Source organism: Athene noctua, chromosome 28 (assembly GCF_965140245.1).
Source record: "Athene noctua chromosome 28, bAthNoc1.hap1.1, whole genome shotgun sequence".
Classification (NCBI taxonomy): domain Eukaryota; kingdom Metazoa; phylum Chordata; class Aves; order Strigiformes; family Strigidae; genus Athene; species Athene noctua.
In genome coordinates, this window is record NC_134064.1 from 2,281,987 (window position 1) to 2,302,862 (window position 20,876).

At 62.4% G+C, this 20,876-nt stretch overlaps 1 protein-coding gene across 1 annotated transcript; it reads left to right on the plus strand.

The window, feature by feature from the left end:
* Nucleotides 1-2,018: 2,018 nt before the first annotated feature.
* On the plus strand, nt 2,019-20,800 carry FER1L5 (fer-1 like family member 5). The gene is made up of 49 exons (XM_074928347.1): nt 2,019-2,049; nt 2,974-3,200; nt 5,153-5,285; nt 5,552-5,607; nt 5,693-5,784; nt 5,867-5,975; nt 6,286-6,414; nt 6,492-6,554; nt 6,634-6,684; nt 6,759-6,789; nt 6,870-6,985; nt 7,087-7,215; nt 7,484-7,552; nt 7,666-7,709; nt 7,842-7,918; nt 8,025-8,113; nt 8,208-8,321; nt 8,443-8,620; nt 8,702-8,826; nt 8,930-9,021; nt 9,848-10,034; nt 10,163-10,318; nt 10,873-10,986; nt 11,070-11,233; nt 11,311-11,425; nt 11,502-11,604; nt 11,677-11,840; nt 12,252-12,428; nt 13,073-13,181; nt 13,267-13,344; nt 13,426-13,607; nt 13,677-14,015; nt 14,477-14,626; nt 14,725-14,820; nt 15,480-15,521; nt 16,298-16,429; nt 16,506-16,661; nt 16,747-16,838; nt 17,495-17,665; nt 18,388-18,536; nt 18,614-18,753; nt 19,133-19,221; nt 19,323-19,418; nt 19,532-19,673; nt 19,765-19,864; nt 20,000-20,202; nt 20,298-20,407; nt 20,496-20,643; nt 20,732-20,800. Exons 1-49 carry the CDS (start codon nt 2,019-2,021, stop codon nt 20,798-20,800), a joined length of 5,928 nt encoding a protein of 1,975 aa, XP_074784448.1.
* The last annotated feature ends 76 nt before the right edge of the window (nt 20,801-20,876 follow it).

Consider the following 20,876-nt stretch of genomic DNA (forward strand, 5'->3'; position numbering starts at 1 on the left):
TGGGGATCCAGTGACACAGGGATGCAGTGACATGGGGACACACAGATATGGGGATGCAGTGACACGGGGCCATAGGGACACGGGGATGCAGTGACACGGGGACACATGGATATGGGGATGTGGTGACACAGGGGTGCAGTGACATGGGGACACAGATATGGGGATGTGGTGACACTGGGACATGGGGACACATGGATATGGGGATCCGGGGACATATGGACATGGGGACACGGTGGCACAGGGATGCAGTGATATGGGACATGGGGACATATGGACACGGGGACGTGGTGACATGGGGACACGGGTGCAGTGACAGGGGGACATGGGGACACACAGATATGGGGACACATGTATATGGGGATTTGGTGGCACAGTGACCAGGGATGCAGTGACACAGGGACATGGGGACACACAGACATGGGGATATAGGGACACACAAGGGCATGTGGTGACATGGGGATATATGGATTTGGGGGCACAGAGATGCAGAACCAGTGACATGGGGACACGGACATGCAGATGTGGTGACATGGGGACATATGGACACAGGGACATAAGAGTTGAAGTGACACAAGGACATGGTGATGCACTGACATGGGGACACAGAAATGGGGGCATAGTGCCTTGGGGGCATGTGGATGTGGGGTACATTGACATGGGTACACAGGGACATGGAAACACAGAGACACGGGGACACAGAAACATAGGGCTGCAGTGACATGGAGACATGGTGACATGGGGGACACAGTGACATGGGGACAAGCGATGTGGGGACAAGGGACACAGGGACAGTGTGACATGGTGACCCATTGTTACGGATGCTCTCAAATAAACAACCGACCACCAAAAAGAATTAAAAATTATTATTAACACAGGTAACTAGCTCTCTGTAAGTTACAGGTTTGAATGTCTGTGAGAGGAGAACAGAACAGCTTCCTAGGGTTTAACGGCAACCCAGAACGCATAACAGAGCTCTATAGGGTTTAACAACAACCCCAAACGCTTTACAAATCCCTGCTACCTGGGGTTTAACAACCCCAAACGCTTTGTCACTCACCTGACAAGTGAGGGCTCTCAACCCCGAGGAGCTGCTCAGGGCAGCGCCCCGACCCAGGGCCCCTCGAGGAGTTTCCTTGGGCAGCGCCCTGACCCAGCGGAGAGGCCTCGGCCGCAGCTGCTGCTCCCGGGGACGAGCTCAAAATGGCTCCCGGGGCCTCCATCGATACCCGGGGGAACCTGACCTGGGGCCAACAGCGGCTCCCATCGGCCAAAAGCCCCAGTTGCCACAGGCCCTGAGAACAAAGGCAGCCCCGGGCTACTACACTTCAGCAGCCAAGAAGCTCTCGCTGGGGGGACGCACCTGCCACAGTCCACCCCGTGACTACAGTCATGATTCGGCTGGTTTCCTTGAAGTGGTGATGGTGCAGTCACCTCTTGCCTCCAAGGTTAAAAGGGAGTGCGGTCCTGGTGAGTCTCCATACTCGTGGATTGTCATCCCTAGATGATTATACAATCAAATCTTAAAAGAAACCAACCCTCCAGCCATACAATGTATTACAGTCAACACTGAAGGAAGAAGATGATTAACCATTCTAACAAGGAAGTTTCAAACATATCCAATTAATCAATTGATGCTTAATATGGCAACAATTGCCTCAAGTCTCTTGCTACTTTCTTAATTATTTTTTTTTTGGACCTGAAGTGACATTAACACAATAGCACCAAGTTCAATCACATTCTTCTGAATGCTGCCAATTTTACAAGATCTATTCGCCACCGCGTTGTCATCCGAGTCTTGGTTGTCCAGATGGATCCCCACGGCCAAGCAAGATGCCGAAGTCATCTGTTCCTTCCAGACCCTAACAAAAAAACAGAACTAGGCCTCGGATCAGAACCCGGGCATCAAGTTAGACATCAGGGATTATCCATCAGGCACTGATTCAGTGAGGTTTTCCACCTTCCATCTCAGGCCTCTCCAGGCATGTAAACCCCTAGATTTTACCAGGGTCATAGGCACAATGCCAACTGAGGGCAACTTCACCATGGCAGGTTGGCCTGCATATATTTTCAGGGGGAACTGGCCCTTATGATTGTCAAATGTAGTAGCATCATCACCTGATAATCCCATAGAACAAAATGCTCATATTTTTGTGTTCACATAATGCCTCCAGCGGTTATTAATAATAAAACCCGCTTATGCCAACCTTATATCCTAGCTAGGTCATGAAACATTGGCATGTCTCTTGCTCATCCATGCCATTAGCTTGAGGGTAATACGGTGTATGAAACACCCACCTGATGCCTTGTTGTGCCCACTCCTGGTCCACCCCGGCAGTAAAGTGGCTCCTGTTACCTGATTAAATTGATTTGGGTGTTTCCTTCCCTGTCTGCTGTGACTGGCAATAATGATCTAACCGCACACAGTTCTTCCTCCCAGTTTCTCACTGGAGGGGTGGGGGTGTTTCCAGAGAGCTTAACCCCTTCTCGGGGCATGGTTTCAGCGAGCTTTTGAGCCGGTGCATAGCAAGCAATTGTCGGCGAGAGACATACAAATGTAAATCGCCCGCCGTCCCACGTGGGGGCAAAGTCACCTCTGCTTGTGACAAAGGCACCAGAGCGCGTCCCAGCCCCGGCTGCGCCCAGCCCGGCCGGGCCCTGCCGCTGACAAAAGGCCGGGATGGGCGTTCAGCCGCCCATCATCGCCTGCTAACCGCCACCTTTTGTTTGGTCTGCGGACTGGCCACACCGGAGAACTGTAAGGGAGATGTGCACAATTTATAATTTTTTCAGTATCATTAATCACTTCAAAAATACCCTGTTTGGCAGCAGCTGGGAATGGATATTGAGAGACACAGGCAATTCCTGTCCCCCAAACCCCAAAACTCCACACTGCCGTCTGGTAAACACCACTGTTTACCTACCAAAACATCAAACCCTAATGTTTTTCCTTTGTTCTCGAGTTCTGCCTTCCAGCAATCGCACCAACTTCGAGATGTCACCAGCAGATTGCCAATGGAATATTGCTCGGGGTACCCCCAGTGCCAACGCCTTCCGCCAAAGACGATTCCTTCTTAAATCGTAAAATCGACCTGATTTATCCTGGGGCGGTTTCAAGTCTCTACGAGGAGGCTGCCCCGGGGGGGGGAAAGTTTCCGACTGACTTGCCGAACCCTCCGGCTTCCATCTTCGCCGCCACCCGGGTCAGTCCAGCCCATCTCTCGCCCATTGTTACGGATGCTCTCAAATAAACAACCGACCACCAAAAAGAATTAAAAATTATTATTAACGCAGCCAGATCCTGTAACACTTCTGCCCACGTTAAGACGTGTAAATGAGGGTTGGGGGGCTTTTCGCTGGTTGCATTCAATGGCTCTTTGCACCCTCTCTCTGAGGGACACGACATGGATCTTTAAGGCATCCGGGAGCCCTCTAAAAAAGAGCTCTAAGGTGGCTGGGATCCGCACCGACCCCTCTCATCCATCGCCTGAATGCAAGCGGCCCTTTGTACTGCCTCCGCCAGCCCCGACATCCCATTCGCTTTAATGGTGACAGGTTCCCCCCTCTCCTCAGGGTCCACACCCCAGCCCAGTAAGCCCAGTAAGCCGCTCGAGATGTTATCGACTGGTCACCCGCTGGTCCATCACTTCAAACCACTCCAGGACCCCAGAAACCTCCTGCCTCGTCATCACTCAACAGAATTCGATCCCCTCCCCGTTAAAGAAACTCTCCACAAATACTCAGTTCCAGTTTCACCCGGCTTACGCGAATATTTAACCTGAAGCTCACCGAGCTCGGGTCCCGCCCAGGGGGTTGTACGGACCGTGGTTCGGGGTTTCCCACCTTGTGGACCTGTGTGCCTTTCTGTTTTAATGAGAAGTCGAACCTGTCTTTCCTCCAGCTCCTCTATTTCCTCCGAGCCACCTTCATCAGACTCTCCCCAAATACCTCCGTCCCGCTCTTCAAGATCGACACTGGTAATTAACTTCCGAATCTGGGCAACACTACGAGTTTTTTTTGCTCGTGCCAGCATAATTTCAATTTTTATTTCTAATAACCGCCTTCTCTCTCTTTCTCGTAATAATTCTGTCTTTAAATGACCGATTTCCACCTGCTCCTGTAAGGCATCTTTCTCCACCATCACAAAATAATCCTGCGCCTGAACCAAGCAGGCACCTGACATGGCGCCCACTTCTCCTTCACTCGCGCCTCTCCACCAGCTTCCCCGGCTTTGTTCCAACTTTCTCGCAACTTCCACCAGATCAAACCACCTCTCCTTCGCCCACTGAACATCTGGGGGAGAAGGGGCACAACTATGTTTCTGTAATATCTCCTCTATCGACATCCTGCCGGCTACGCCAATTGTTAACGGATGCTCTCAAATAAACAACCGACCACCAAAAAGAATTAAAAATTATTATTAACACAGGTAACTAGCTCTCCGTTAAGTTACAGGTTCGAATGTCTGTGAGAGGAGAACAGAACAGCTTTCTAGGGTTTAACGGCAACCCAGAACGCATAACAGAGCTCTATAGGGTTTAACGGCAACCCAAAACGCAAAGTCCCGATCCCCGAGGTTAACAACAACCCCAAACGCTTTACAAATCCCTGCTACCTGGGGTTTAACAACCCCAAACGCTTTGTCACTCACCTGACAAGTGAGGGCTCTCAACCCCGAGGAGCTGCTCAGGGCAGCGCCCCGACCCAGGGCCCCTCGAGGAGTTTCCTTGGGCAGCGCCCTGACCCAGCGGAGAGGCCTCGGCCGCAGCTGCTGCTCCCGGGGACGAGCTCAAAATGGCTCCCGGGGCCTCCATCGATACCCGGGGGAACCTGACCTGGGGCCAACAGCGGCTCCCATCGGCCAAAAGCCCCAGTTGCCACAGGCCCTGAGAACAAAGGCAGCCCCGGGCTACTACACTTCAGCAGCCAAGAAGCTCTCGCTGGGGGGACGCACCTGCCCCACCCATGAGCACAGTGTCACAGGTACAAACAGACACAGGGACACATGGGGACACAGGGACAGTGTGACACGGGTGCTCACAGACGTGGACACACAGTGACATGGTGACACCCACCGAGCCGAGCCAACAGCGGTGTCCCTCCCGGTTGCCCCAACGGTGCCGTTCTGGAATGTGCCCCTGCGCCATGGCAACAGCACATCGGTGACACACCTCCATGGCTCAGTGGCCCTGGGGACACAGCCATGCTGCGGGTGCTGGTGGCCAGCGCCCACATCCCCGGGGCCACCGGCTCCGGGCCCGGCGTGCACGTGTCTGTCCGCTTCAGAGGTACCGCGGGGGGGGGGGGACAGGACGGGGGGGACACCGCGGTGGGACAGGATGGCGTCGGTCGTCGCCGTGTGAGGAGATGGCATCGGCCACCCTGGTGCACCGTGGGGGCATCCTTGTGTGACAGGATGGTGCTGGCCACACCTGGGGATGGCGTTGGCTATCCCTGCGTGTGGGGACAGTGACAGCTGTCCCCTAGCGCCCCCATGTCCCCACCCTGACGTGCCACCACCTTCCGTCTTGTCACACCCCCACCCCCCCCTCAGGTGTCCCCAGGAGCACCCGGGTGGTGCCAGAGGAGTGCAGCCCCACCTGGAACGAGGTGAGGTGACCCCAGGGTGACCCGCAGTGTCACGGGGACACTCAGGTCACCCCACTAACCCCTTGTCACCTCTCTTTGGTCCCAGACGCTGGCATGGCCACTGGGCACATGTCCCCTGCCCCCCACAGCCAGTCTGAACCTGCGACTCCGGCGCTGGGGCCAACCAGCACCCCAGGGGTGAGTAGCACCCATGGGTGGGTGCCCTGAGGGGGTCTACCCCTGGCACAGCCACCCTCACTGTGTCCCCTTGCCCCTGCAGGGACCTAGGTGCCACCACAGTGTCACTGGAATGGTTGGTGGCCAACCCCAGGCTGCCATTGGCCCTCAGCCAAGTCCCACTGCTGGACCTTCAGAGACAGCCCACAGGGGTGAGCACCCACACACCCACCCAGCAGCACCCCAGGGTGCCACCAGGCACGGGCTGGGGTGCCACCCATCCTTTTGCAGTGCACTGTCACCCTCCGATGCTCCTACATCCCCCGTGGCACGGCTGGGGACACCGCGGTCCCCCTGCGAGGACAGGTGCCACCACCAGTGGTGTCGTCAGGGTCACCCCATCACCCTGACAAGCCCTCAGCGGGGAGGAAAGAGGATTTCCAGGTATGGCACCCATGGGTTAGGTGGCACCAGGGGGTGACGTCCCATCTGGAGGCCACCACGTCACCTCCTGTCCCCTAGGTACGGGTGAGGGTCATCGACGGCCACCAGCTCCAGGGCAACAACATCAAGCCGGTGGTGACAGTCCTCATCGGCCAGCACCGCTTCAGGACCAGGATCCGAGTGGGGAACAACCCCTACTACAATGAGGTGACAGCAGGGAGGGGACACGGGGACCTGTCGGTGTCCCCTCACCCCGCCTTCACTCTCTTTTGCCCATTTTCTAGGTGTTTTACCAAAACTTCCACTGCACGCCTGCCCAGTTGGCTGCAGAGCCCATCCACATCCAGGTTAGGGGGTGGATCGGTGGCACTGGTGGGGATGGGACAGCGGGGTGGCCGCTGACTCCATGTCCCCATCCTGTCACAGGTGCTGGACTCACGGGCCACCCGTGCCAAAGCCACCATCGGCGTCTTCCAGGTGAGGACGGTGGCTCGGGAACGCGGCGCCGCGCCGCGGTTTGGCCGCTCTCACCCCCTTTCTCATCCCTGCAGCTGGACGTCGGCACCATCTACCGAGCGCCAGGTAGGTGAGAGGGTTGGGGTAACACCGTGGTGACACTTGGGGTGACATCGGGGTGACACCGGCGTCTCCCACCGTGCCAGGACACAGCTTGAGCTGGAAGTGGCTGAGCCTGCAGCACCCCCATCGCCCCGACGCCGGCTCCGGGGGGTACCTCCGTGTCAGCCTGGCTGTCCTCCATGCCGGAGAGTCGGTGCAGGTGAGTCCCCCCTCATCCTCCCCAGCAACCCCTTAGAAAAAAAAAATCCCCTTGGAACCAGGGCGGGGGGTGTCCTCATTTTTTCACACCCCCCCCCAAAGGAGCGGGAGGAGCTGCCAGCAAACGAGGACGTGGAGGCCAACCTGCTGCACCCGTCGCCGTGTGCTGCCACGCTCCAGCTCCGCATCTACTGCGCCGAGGACCTGCCGCAGGGTGGGCAGCGGAGAGGGGTTTTGGGGGGGTTATGGGGTGTGAATCTGGGGGACACCCCCCACACACACACACACACTCCTCATCTACCCACCTCTCCCCATCCCTGGCGCTGCAGAGCCGGCTTGGCAATGCTTCCCCTCCGTGTTACCGGGTGGCAAGAGGGGCTTCGTGGCGGCGGCGGTGAGGGTCAGCTTTGCCGGCAGAACGGTGGGTGCTGGGGAAGGGGGGGGGGGGAAAGGGGGGTGCCCAATTCTGGGTGAGGGCTCATAGCTCTGCCCGATGCAGCTCTGCACCCGGGTGATGCCCCCTGACGCCAACCCAGCATGGAACGAGGTCTTCTTCTTCCCCCTGAGGGTGAGGTGCCCCCCCCTCCAGCCCCAGCACACACCTCAAAGCAGGGGTACCCCCAAAAAGGGGGAGTACCCCCATTTCAAAACACACACACATGTTTTTTTTTCTCTCTGCAGCTGCCCCCCATCTGTGATGAGATCCAGCTGGCCATCCTCAGTGGGTATGTGGGTGACACCCCCATACCCACTGAGGTTTTTGAGGGCCCCCCCAGTTTTGGGCCCCACCCCCCAGGGTTTTGGGGACCCCCTATTTTGGGGGGACCCTCCCCATCCCTTTCATTGCCCATCCATAGGTCCCGCAGCGGCAAGGTCCTGGGCACAGCCACCCTCCACCTCTCCCAGATCTCCTCCGCCGGTGCTGAGCTTGAGGGTGAGTGGGCTCCACCCATGGGTGGGGGGTCTCCAGCACCCAGACACCCCCCCTTCTCCCAGTGAGCCCCTCCCTTCCCCTACTGAACCCCCTCTTTTGCTCCCAGAGGGGACCCCTGGCTTCTTACCCTGCTTCGGACCCAGCTTCCTCCCCTTCTACAGCCCCCAGCCGTACCCTGCCAGGACACCCAGCACCGTGAGTGGTGGCAGCGTGGGGACAGCACCCACTTTGGGGGGGGCGGGCGGGGACAGACACACACACCCAGCCACCCCTCCACCTTATTTTACAGGACACTGGAGTGGCTTATCGCGGCCGGGTGCTGCTGGAGCTCAGCACCCACATGGGGACCCCGGATGGGCGCCAGAAAGACACCATCGCCCCCGAGGACGTCACCCGGGTGCAGGTGGGGGACCCAGGGAGATGGTGCGATGCCACCCCCTGGGGTCTTTTTTGTTTGGTTGGTTTTTTAAGTGCCATTTTGGGAATATTTTAGCCTTTTTTTTTTTTTTTTTTTTTTGCCACAGTGCCACTTGCCCCACCGCCGCTTTGGCCTGTGCGGGGTTTTTTATTCAGCCACCATGGTGCCAGCTGGCCCCGAGCTCCTGCGCTTCGAGCTCAGTATCGGGAATTACGGGAACACAGGTGATGTCACCTGCAAACCGGCCGCCTCTGTCACCCCACACGGTTATCCCCTCTTCGATGGTAAGCGGGATGCTGGGGAGGGAGGGACACGCACAGAGAAAGGGGTGTCCCCGTGGGGTGCTGAGTGCCCTCTGGATCCAGGCAATCGCTATCACTACCTGCCGTGGTACGGTGACAAACCGGTGGCTGCTGTCACCTCATCCTGGGAGGACGCCAGTCACCGTTGGGACACCCTAAACCTCCTGCGTGCCATGTGCCAGCGCTTGGTGAGCACCCATGGGTGACGGCAGGGTGGGGTGGGGTGTGACACCCCCTTCTCTGGGTTGGGATGGTTTGGGGATGGGGTGGTTTGGGGTTGGTTTTTTTCAGGAGAAGAACGTGGCGGAGCTGCGGCGCGCCCGTGGGGACACTGGAGGGGACATCGGCAGGAGGCTGCTGCGCCAGCTGGCACAGGACTGCAGGTCAGCGGGTGCTCCCCGGAGTTGGGGGGTCGTGGGGGGTCGCAAAGCGGTGGGTGGTGGGGTGCTGGGGGGCACCCCTGGGCCTGCCAAGTAGTGTTTGGGGGGAGAGTGGGGTATTTGGGGGGGAAAATGAGGTGTTTGGGGGGAAAAGGTGGAATTTTAGAGGCCAATGGGATATTTGGGGTGAAAATGAGACAATTGAAGGGAAAATGGGGTATTTGGTTGGGTGGAATGAGGCATCTGGGAGGAAATGGGGGAGATGGGGGAGAAACAGGGGAATTGGGGGGGAAATGGGGTGTTTGGGGGGAAAGGGGCATTTTGGAGGAAAATGGGCCATTTGGAGGGGCAATGGGGGCACTGGGGAAGGAAAACAGTGCAGTTGGGGGAAATGGGGGGAAGTGGGGCATTTGGGGGTAAAAATGGGAAAATTGGGGGAAAAAGAAATTTTAGAGGATAATGGGGTATTTGGGGGAAAATGGGACAATTGGGGGGAAATGAGGAATTTGGGGGGAATGGGGTAATTGGGGGAAAATGGAGCATTTCAGTGGAAATGAGACATTTGGGGGGGGAAATGGGACATCTGGGAGAAAACGAGGAATTTTAGAGGACTGGGATATTTGGGGGGGAAATGGGACAATTGGGGGGGAAATGGGGAATTTGGGGGCTAACGGGAATTTGGGAGGGACAGTATGTTGTGGGGGGAAGTATTTTGTGGGGGTAATGGGGCGTTTGGAGGGGGAACAAAGCATTTTTTGGGGAAAAGAGGGCAACTGGGGGCGGGGGAAGGGGGAGAGGAAACAGGGCATTTTTGGGGGGCTGTTTGCAGGCGGACGCTGCCGCAGCTGGAGGCACAGCCCACCCCCACCCCGCTGGACGCCCACCTTCGGGCCGCCCGACTTCACCTCCTGCGGCGCGTGGCGGCGGCGGCGGCGGCGCCACCCAAAGCCGGTTGGGACACGTTGCTGCCGGTGGCTGAGGGCTGGCTGGGACGTGTGGCCGCCCTGGCTGTCGAGGTGGGGGCCGGGGCTGGGACGGGGGTTGTGTGGGGTCATCGCTGTGATGAGTTGTGGCCGGTCTCAGCCCGCCGCTCGTGCGCGCTCTCTCTCTCTCTCTCTCTCTCTCTCTCTCTCTGTCCCCACAGCCACAGGTTGGGATCCCCGACGTGCTGCTGTGGCTGCTGCGTGGGGAGCGGCGGGTGGCCTGTGCCCGTGTCCCCGCGGCTGACATCATGTTCTCCCGGAGCAGCCCCGGCGCCTGCGGCAGGTTCTGCGGCCGGATCCAGACCCTCTTCCTGGTGGTAGGCACCCCGTGTCCCCTCCATGTCCCCTCAGGGTCCCTTCTGTCTTCCCTGTGTCCCATTCATGTCCCCTCCACCTCCTCTGTGTCCCATCCGTGAATCCTCCACATCCCCCCGTGTCCCCTCCATGTCCCATGTCCCCTCTGTAACTCCTCCATGTCCCCTTTGTGTCCCCTCTACATCCCCTCCGTGTCCTCTTTGTCACCCATGTCCCCTCTGTGTCCCCTCCATGTCCTCTACTCGTCCCCTCTGTGTCCCCTCTATATCTCCTCCATGTCTGCTCCATGTCCCCTCCCTGTCCCTTCCATGTCCCCTCCACGTTCCCCCATGTCCCCTCAATATCCCCCCCACATCCCCTCTATGTCCCCTTTGTGTCCCCCATGTCCCCTCCGTGTTCCCTCATGACCTCTCTATATCCCCCCCATCCCTCCTGTGTCCCCTTTATGCCCCCATGTCCCTTCTAATCCCCTGTGTCCCCTCCATGTCCCTCCTGGACCTTCTACATATCCTCCCCATGTCCCCCTACAATGTCCCCCCCACTTTTCGGGGCGCAGGGCTCTGGGGACACCGGTGCCCAGCTGCGGCTCCGGCTGTGGCTGGGGCGTGTGGCCGACAGCGGGGACCTGCCACGGCACCTCGAGGGCACCCTGCGCGTCTACGCCGAGACGGTGAGCCCTGGGGCGGGGCGGGGGGGCCACCCCAGGGTGCCCCCACAGCCCCCCTCAACGTCTCTGTGTGTGTGTGTCCACAGTATGAAAACCAGACCAAGCTGTTGGGCAAGTGGGGTCCCCGGGGCCTGCTGGGGTGCCCCGGTTTCTCCGACAGCGCCGGCAAAGTGGGGCTCCCCCGCCACAGGATTCGGCCCCCCAAGGGCTGGTGCTGGGATGGACCCTGGACCGTGGAGCCCCAGCGGCGGTGAGGCCCGTGGGATGGGTGGTGACACCCTGGGGACCTCGGGGAGGGCGACGCCACCATCGTCCCCTTGTCCCCAGGCTGCTGCTGGACACGGAGACCAACGTGGGCGAGGTGCTGGAGGACGTCTACGAGAACGAGAGCCGGCGGCTCAGCGGCGACTGGGGACCCGCTGCCGTGCCCAGCACCGATGCTGTGAGCGTGGGGGGCACTGGGGAGGGGGGGGTGTGACACGAGTGTGCCAGGGCTCAGCTCTCACCTGGTTTTGCAGAGCGGAGCGGCAGTGCCGCCCAAGGAGGAGGTGGCGTGTCCCCAAGGGTGGCACGTCACCGACGGCTGGCGGGTGGACGTGACGGGGGCCGTGGATGAGGCCGGTGAGTGGGGGGGTCCCCGCTGAGCACCCCCAGGTGGGTGCTGGCCGTGGTGACAACACCTGGGTGCCACAGGTTGGGAGTATGGGGCGAGCGTGGCCCCTGGTAGCCCCCCGTCGACGTGGCACCCCACCGAGAAGATGTATCACACGCACCGGCGCCGGCACTGGCTGCGCACCCGCCGCAGGGACACCGGCGCCCAGGAACGGGAGCAGGATGTGGCCGCCTTCCTCCAGCTGGTGGGGCAGTGGGGACAGGGACAGGGGGGGTGCGGAGGGGGCTGGCAGGGTGGGGGTGGAAGGATTTGGGTGGCAGAATGGGGTGGCAAAGACAGGGGTGGCAGGGACAGGGGTGGCGGGGATGGGGTGACAAGATGGGGGTGGCAGGGTTGAGGTGACAAGGTGGGGGTGGCAAGATTGGGGTGGCAGGGGTAGTGGCAGGGATGGGGTGACAAGATGGGGGTGACGATGTGGGTGGCAGGGTTGGGGTGGCAGGGATGGTGGCAGGGATGGGGTGACAAGATGGGGTGGCTGGGACAGCGGTGGCAGGGACGGGGTGGCAGGGACAGGCCTGGGCCCACCAGTGCGCTGCTGTGAGCAGCCCTGTCTGTGCCCTTGTGCCACGCTGCGCTGTCCCCTCTGTCCCCACAGCACAGCCCCGAGGCGGCGGCGGGCACCGAGGCCTGGGAGTACGGGTCCCTCTGGGGGTCCCGCTTCCACCTCCAGCCCCGGGCGGGTGACGTGTGCCGGCGACGCTGCTGGCACCGGCACATGGTGCCCATGCAGCCCCCACCCGTGGCACCCCTCTTCCTCCTGGAGGGCTCCCCGGTAGGAAGGGGGGGCTGGGGGGGATGGGGGGGCACTGGGGCTGGGGGCTGTCCTGGGATAAAGGGGAGGGTGGAGGGAGGGCTGGGGGGATGGAGCAATGCTGGGGCAGTGGGACATGGGACAGCAGGGCGCAGGGTTGGGGGACAGCGGGGACAAAGGGAGCGAGGGCAGAGGAGGGCAACGAGGCTGGTGAGGGGCTGGAGAATCAATCCTGTGAGGAGGCAGGGAAGGAGCTGGGAGTGTTCAGTGTGAGGAGGAGGAGGCTGAGGGGAGCCCTCATCCCTCTCTGCAGCTCCTGAGAGGACATTGCAGAGAGGCTGGGGCTGGGCTCTGCTCCCAGGGGATCAGGGACAGGACAAGAGGGAACGGCTGGAAACTGCCCCAGGGGAGGGTCAGGCTGGGCAGGAGGAGAAAATGTTTCCAGCAAGAGTGGTCAGAGAGTGGAACAGGCTGCCCAGGGAGGGGGGAGTCCCCATCCCTGGGGGGGTTTCAGGGCCGTTGGGATGAGCTGTGGGGGATGTGGGGTAGGGGAGAACTTTGTAGAGTCGGGCTGAGGGTTGGACTCGATGATCCCGAGGGGCTTTTCCAACCTGAACGATTCTGGGATTCTGTGACCCCCCACCCCACGGCCCATCCCACCGCAGGGGACAGAGGACCCAGCCGAGAAGGACGAGGCAACTGTGACAGAAAGGCGGGGCTCATGCCAGACCCCCCCCCAGCAGCCTGTGCCCCTCATCCTCTGCACCTTCCAACGTGAGCCCCAGGGGACACGGGGAGGGGGACTGGGACAGGTCGAGGGGGGAACAGGCCCCTCCATCAGCCCCTGACTCTCTCACAGGACCCAACATCTTCCAGCTCCGCTGTTACATCTTCCAGGTGCTGGAGCTGACACCCCGCGGCACCAAGGCCACTGCAGGTGGGACCCGCCCCCCCCCCCAGCACCCACCCCCCGCCCCGGTGGGCACCCCAGGGTGCTGAGGGTGTCACTGTTCCCCAGACCCCGTCGCCCACGTCTCCTTCGTGCACGTCAGCCAGAGCACCCGGGTGCTGCCCGGTACCCTGGACCCTCTCTGGGACCAGACGCTGCTTTTCCACCGGGTGCTGCTGTACGGGCACCCCCGGGGTGTCTGGGATGACCCCCCCGCCGTGGTGGTGGAGATCTTCGACCAGGACAGAGGGGTACGGCATCCATGGGTGGGGGGCACCCCTGGGTGCGGGGAGCTCCCATGCCCAAGCGATGCCTTGCAGGGTCCCGGCACTTTCCTGGGGAGGAGCGTGTGCACCCCAGATGTTTGGCTGGACGTGGGGCACCGGCAGCCCCCCCGGCTTCGGCGTTACCCACTGAGGGGGCCACGGGGCGCAGCTGGAGAGCTGCTGGCTGCCTTTGAGCTGCTGCACGATGCTGAGGTGAGGGGCTTGGAGCGGGGTGTGCATGGGGAGCACCTGGGTGATGGGGTCCCATCATCATCGTGTGTCCGTCCCCAGCAGGATGGGTCCCTGGCGCAGGTCAGCTCCCCGCCGTGGAGGCAGGGGGTCCTCAGTGTCCCCCTGGGAATCCGGCCACTCCTGCAGCTGGTGGCACTGGAGGTGACACCCAGGGGAACCTGGGTGGGGACAGGGAGGGGTACAGGCTGGGGACAGGGACAGGATGGGCACAGGGATGGGGACGGGGACAGTCATGGGATGGGGACTGGGATGAAGGTGGGATGGGGACAGGGACAGTGATGGGATGGGGACAGGGATGAAGGTGGGATGGGGACAAAGTCCAAGATGGAGACTGGGAGGGGAACAGGCTGGGGACAGGGATGAAGGTCCTGGTGAGGAGATGGGGACAGGAATGAAGAAGGGGGTGGAGACAGGACAGGGATGAAGATGGGGACAGGCCCAGAGGGACAAAGACAAGATGAGGATGGGGTGGGCATGGAGATGGGGACATGGTCAAGGATGGGGACAGTCACCTTCAGCATCCCACCGGGTGACTCGAGATGACCCCTGGGCACTCAGGGGACCCCAGGAGGTGATGACAGCTGCTGGGTGCCCCCCTCCAGGTGCTGGCGTGGGGGCTGCGGGGGCTGCGGGGCAGCGTGCGGGCGCCCCGCCTGGAGGTGCAGTGCGGGGGCCGGACCCTGTGGACCCCCACCATCCCCGACCTCGCTGCCAACCCCAATTTCCCCATCAACGCCTTCCTGCTGCTGCTGGTGAGGATGGGGGGGTGGTTGGGGGGGGTGAACCCCACCCCTGGGTGCTGCTGCTGGCCTTGCTGGCACCCCGGGGTGACGGCACGGCTTGGCCCCAGCACTTGCCGGCGGAGGAGGAGTACATGCCCCCCATCCGGCTGCGGGTGCTGGACACACGGGATTTCGGGTACCGGCCTGAGGTGGGGCAGGCCTGCGTGCGGGGGCTGGGGCAGTACTGCTGCCAGCCCCACAGCCAGGGGCAGCCCCACGGCCCCAGAACCTCCCTGCCTGGCTCTGCTACAGCCCTGGCCAGCCCAGGTACCCCCTGCCCCATCCCTGGGACCCCCTGCCGCATCCCTGTCTTCATCCCACCCCCATCCTTGGCACCCCCTGCCCCATCCCTGCCTGTCCCTTCCCATCCCTGCCCATCCTCGGCACCCCCTGCCCCATCCCTGCCTGTCCCTGCCCATCCCTGCCTGTCCCTTCCCATCCCTGCCTGTCCCTGCCCATCCCTGCCTGTCCCTTCCCATCCCTGCCCATCCTTGGCACCCCCTGCCCCATCCCTGCCTGCCTGTCCCTGCCCATCCCTGCCCATCCTCGGCACCCCCTGCCCCATCCCTGCCTGTCTTTTCCCATCCCTGCTTGTCCCTGCCCATCCCTGCCCCACACTGCCCATCCCTGCCCCACACTGCCCACCTCCGGGATGGTTTATTTGTCCCTTTCCCCCCACACAGCCGCTCCCTGGGGCAGGACAGCTCAGGTGAGTCCCCCAGGCCCTCCACTCCCAGCACCGGCCTTGGTGCTGCCAGACACCGGGTTTCCCGGGCCCGTGCCTCAGTTTCCCCGAGTCACTTCCCCCCTTTGCTCCCCGCAGATACTGCCCAGGATCACCGCCAAGAAGGGGACTGCGGGCAAGGTAAGCACAGGAACGGGGCCACGGGGGCCACCCGTGCCGCCTGTCCCCACCTCACCCTGCTCCCCCCAGGCTGCGGAGAAGAAGGAGGAGGAGGAGGATGAAGATGAGGGTGACGATGACTGGTGGAGCAAATTCTACGCAGCCACGGGGGACAAGGCCAACAGCCGGCAGGGGAGCAGCAGGAACAGGCTGAAGGTGAGGAGAAGCTGGGACCTGGAGCAGGGGACAGGGGACAAGGATGGGGATAGGGACAGGAACAGGGATGGAGATGGGGTGGGATGGGGACAAGAATGAAGCAGGGGCAGGGGATTGGGACAGGGATTGTTGGGGACAAGGACACAGGTGGGGATAGTGTTGAGGTCAGGGATGAGGACAGGGACAGTGATGGAGTTGGGGTGGAGATTGGGACAGGACAGGGATGGAAGTGGGATGGGGACAGGGTCAGGGATGGAGATTGGGAGGGGAACAGGCTGGGGACAGGACAAGGGTGAAGAAGGGGATGGGATGGGGACAAGGATGAAGAAGGGGACGGGGATGGGATGGGATGGGATGGGATGGGATGGGATGGGATGGGATGGGATGGGATGGGATGGGATGGTTTAGGGAGAAGGACAGGACTGAAGACAAGATGAGGGCAAGGACAGGGATGAAGATGGGATGGGGACAAGGATGAAGAAAGGGACAGGGATGGGATGGGGAGAAGGACCAAGATGGGGATGGGGACGGGAAGAGGGATGGGAATAGGGACAAGGGTGAGGACAGGAACTGCTCCCCAGATCTACAGCTGCGAGCTGGAGGCGGTGCCCGAATTCGAAGGGCTGCAGGATTTCTGCCAGACCTTCCCTCTCTACCAGCCGGGGGGTCACCCCGCAGCGGGGGAAGACCCTGTGCCAGTGGGAGAGTTCAAGGTGGGTGAGAGCCCCCACGGGAGCCCCAAGCTGGGGCAGAGGCACCTCGGGGTGCACGGCCGGGCCGCTCTCGCAGGGGCTTTTCTGTATCTATCCCATGCCTGAGGACCCCCAGGTGCCCCCGCCACCGCGCCACTTCCAGGAGCTGCCCCCCAGCCAACCCCAGAAGTGCTTGGTGCGGGTTTACGTCGTCCGGGCCTTCGATCTGCCCCCCCGCGACAGGAACGGGCTGGTAAGGTCACCCATGGGTGCTGGGCAGGGGTCCCCTGTCCTTTCCCCACCCTGTGCCACCCTGACGGTCCCCTTCCTGCTGCCAGTGTGACCCCTACATCCGCATCTCACTGGGGACGAAGACGCTGGGCCAGCGGGACCAGTATGTGCCCAACACCCTGGAGCCTGTTTTTGGCAGGTATGGCCAGGGCGGGGGCCCCAGTGGCACTGTCACCTTTGGGTGGCCCCAGACTGGGGGGGCCTGGCACTGAGAGGAAGTGCCCAGGGGGCTGGTGGGGCCCCATTCCCCATGTCAGCGTGTCCCTGTGCCAACCTGCCCCTGTGCCACCAGGTCCTCACACGCCACTGGATCCTCATGCCACCAGGTCCCCATTCCCCATGCTGGCAAGCCCCCATGGCACCACATGCCCATAATTTCAGGTCCCCGTGCCCCACGCCAGAAGGTTCTTGAGCCTCCAGGTCCCTGATTCCTCTGCCAGCATGTCCCCACGCCACCAGGTCCCCCTTCCCTGTGCTGAGGGTCCCTACGCCACCAGATCCACCTTCCCCACAACAGCAGGTCCCTGTGCCACCAGATGCCCCATTCCCATGCTGGAGGGTCCCCGTGCCACCAGGTCCCCATGCTGGAGGGTCCCTCTGCCACCAGGTCCCCATTCCCATGCTGAAGGGTCCCCATGCCACCAGATGCCCTGTTTCCCCATGCCAGTGGGTCCCCGTGCCACCAAATCCCCATACCAACACATCCCCCTGCCCATGGGTCCCCACTCCCCGTGCCACCGGGTGCCACCCCCCATGCTGGTGTGTCCCTGGGGTTGATGTCACCCCCACTGCCAGGCTGTTTGAGGTGACAGCCACCATCCCGCTGGAGAAGGACCTGCGGGTCTCGCTGCTGGACTACGACCTGCTGCCACCCGACCAGGACATCGGCACCACCACCATCGACCTGGAGAACCGCCTGCTCTCTCGCTTCCGCGCCCACTGTGGGCTGCCTGCCCTCTACCGCACGTGGGTGCCCCTGGGAGGGTGTGCCAGGGGGTGGGGGCATCGGGTGCATGGGCCTGAGGCCAGGAGTGGGCATGGGGATGGGCACAGGGGGATGGGCACAGGGGTGGGGACAGGGGGATGGGGAGGGAGAGGGCACAGGGGTGGGCACAGGGGAACAGGGGTGGGCATGGGCACAGGGGTGTGGGGACAAGGGTATGGGGAGGGAGAGGGCACAGGGGAATGGGAGTGGGCAGAGGGTGATAGGGACAGGATGGTGACAGGAATGTGCATGGGGATGGGCACAGGGTGATGGGGAGGGAGAGGGCACGGGTGCGGACACAGGGGAATGGGGGTGGGCACAGGGGGACGTGGACAGGGGCATGGGGATGGATATAAGGGGATGGGGAGGGTGAGGGCACAGGGGTGGGCACAGGGTGATTGGGATGGGGTGGGGACGTGGGAAGGGCACAAGGAAATGGTGAGGGAGGGTCTGGGGACAGGGTGGGCATAGGCAGAATAGGACAGGGTAGGCACAGAGGGATGGGGTGGGGACAGGGGTGTCACAGGGGGTTGGAGACAGGGTGGGCACAAGAAGCCAAGGATGGGGTGGGCACAGGGGGCTGGGGTGGGCACGGCAAGGTGGCTATAGGTTGGGTACAGCAAAGGGCACAGGGAGATGGGGGCGATGGGGACAGCCAGGAGGGGGGCGCCGCAGCCCCCCAGCCCACCCCCCGGCCCCGCAGCACCGGCCCCGGGTGCTGGAGGGACCAGCTCTCCCCTAGCCGGGCCCTGGAGCACTTTGCCCGCAGCCGGGGGCTGCCAGCACCCGAGTTCAGCGCCGATGACACCGCCGTCACCTTCGGGGACCAAATCTTCCACCTCAGCCACTTCGGTGGGTGGGGGTCTGGGTGGGGGCGCGGGGCGGGGGGGCAGATCCTGTCCCGCGAGTGTGACAGTTTGGCCTTGCAGAGCGCAGCCCCCCCACGCACCAGCACCCCGGGGAACCCCGCGAGCGCTTGGCCCTGCACGTGCTCCACGCCTGTCACCTTGTCCCCGAGCACCTCGAGACCCGCACCCTCTATAACAGCACCCAGCCCGGGCTGGAGCAGGTGGGGACGGGGCACCCCGGGGTGAGGGGGAGCGATGAGGACATGGGGAGGGTGATGGAGACCCTGGGGTGGCGGGGACATGGCCAGGGATGGACCCCCAGGGTGACGGGGACCCCAGGATATGGGGGATGCCAGGGGGATGTCAGGGACCTTGGGGTGAGGGGACAGCAGGGTGACGAGGTCACAGCCAGGGAGGTACCCTGGGGGGACGGGGACCGTGGAGCATGAAGGGATTCTCGGGCTTGGGGACCCCACGGTGACAGGGACCCCAGGGCAAGGGGAGATGCTGGGGGCAGGGGGGCATAATGGGGACACCCTGGGACAGGGGGGGACAGTGGCGCGGGGACCGGCCCAGTTCCAGCTCCCCGTCTCCGCGCAGGGCAAGGTGCAGATGTGGGTGGACATTTTCCCCGCCAGCCTCGGGCCCCCCGGGCCCCCCGTCGACATCAGCCCCCGCAAGCCCCAGAGGTGAGCACCCGGCCAGACCCCTGCGGGGTGGTGGGTCGGACGGGGACATCCCTGAGGGGAGAAGGTGACACATCCTTGTGTCCGTGTCCCCCCTCCTTGAGGTACGAGCTGCGCTGCGTGGTCTGGAACACGCAGGACGTGGACCTGGCGGACACCAACATTCTGGGGCAGCGGATGAGTGACATCTATGTCACCGGGTGAGTCAAAGCCACCCCCGTGTCTGTGCGTGTGTCCCGCCTCCCCAGGAGGTGACAGTGGGGCTGGGGACCAGGGTGAGAGCAGTGTCCCCTCCCCGCGGGTGGCACGGCAGGTGGCTGGACGGGCTGGAGGAGCAGAAGCAGAGGACGGACGTGCACTACCGCTCGCTGCAGGGGGACGGGGCCTTCAACTGGCGTTTTGTCTTCTCCTTCGAGTACCTGGCAGCCGAGCAGCTCTGCGTCCTGCCCCAGAAGGTGAGGGGGGACCCCGGGGTGGGGTTGGGGGACACACACACACACAGGGGATGAGCATGACACCCCCCTTTCCCCCTCCCTGCCCCGGCAGGAGCATTTCTGGAGCCTGGATGAGACGGTGCTGAAGGTGCCCCCCAAGCTCATCCTCCAAGTGTGGGACAACGATAAGTTTTCGGCTGATGATTTTTTGGGTGAGACCCCCCATCTCTGCCCCACGTCCCCCAGGAGGATGGGGGACACTCACAGGGGACAGGGAGCATCCACCTGTGATGGGGAGAACCCCCAGGTGACAGGGAACTACTCCCCACTTCGGCTTTTCCCTGCAGGTGTCCTGGAGCTGGAGCTCACCAAGCTGCCACAGCCGGCCCACAAGCCCCAGGCCTGCACCCCAACACCACAGGGGCCCCCCCAAAGCCCCTGGCCCTGGCAGGGGACGCGGGTTCCCTCCCACTTCTCCCTTTTCCGGCAGAGACGGGCGAGGGGGTGGTGGGCCTGCACGGTGCAGGAGGGCGACAAGCGGCGCCTCTCGGTAGGTCGGGGGACACACGCACTCACACCCCCCGGGATAGTGGGGGGCAGCGATGATGGGAGGGGGTACACAGATTATGGACCCCCCCACCCCAGGGCAAGCTGGAGCTGAGCCTGGAGGTGCTGACGGCGAAGGAGGCGGAAGAGCGGCCGGTGGGGAAGGGCCGGGAGGATCCCAACATGTACCCGACGCTCCCAGCACCCGTGTGAGTCCCCAGGGGAGAGCAGGGCATGGGAACTGGGGTAGGGGGGGGGACACAGGAGTGTCCCTGAGCTGGGTGTCACCCTCTCCAGGCGCCCGGAGTGGTCGTTCCTGTGGGTGCAGGCGCCGCTGCGCAGCCTGCGCTACGGCCTCTGCCACCAGCACCGCGGGCGGCTCAGCCTGGCCCTGGCGCTGCTGCTGCTCCTCGGCCTCCTCCTCACCTTCATCTACGCTGCCCCGGTGAGCACGGGGGGGCACGGCTGCCCCCCACCCTTCCTGCCAAGCCCCCCCGACACTCCCCAAGCTCCCCTTTCCTCTCTCCTTGCAGGGTTATTTGGCCATGAAGGTGGTTAACCCCCTCCAGACCTTCCACCTCAGCGGCAGGGGCAAGCCCTGAGGCCGTCACCCACAGGGATGTCACCCACCTGCGTCACCTCTTTAATAAAGTCACATCCAGGAACAGTCAAAGCATC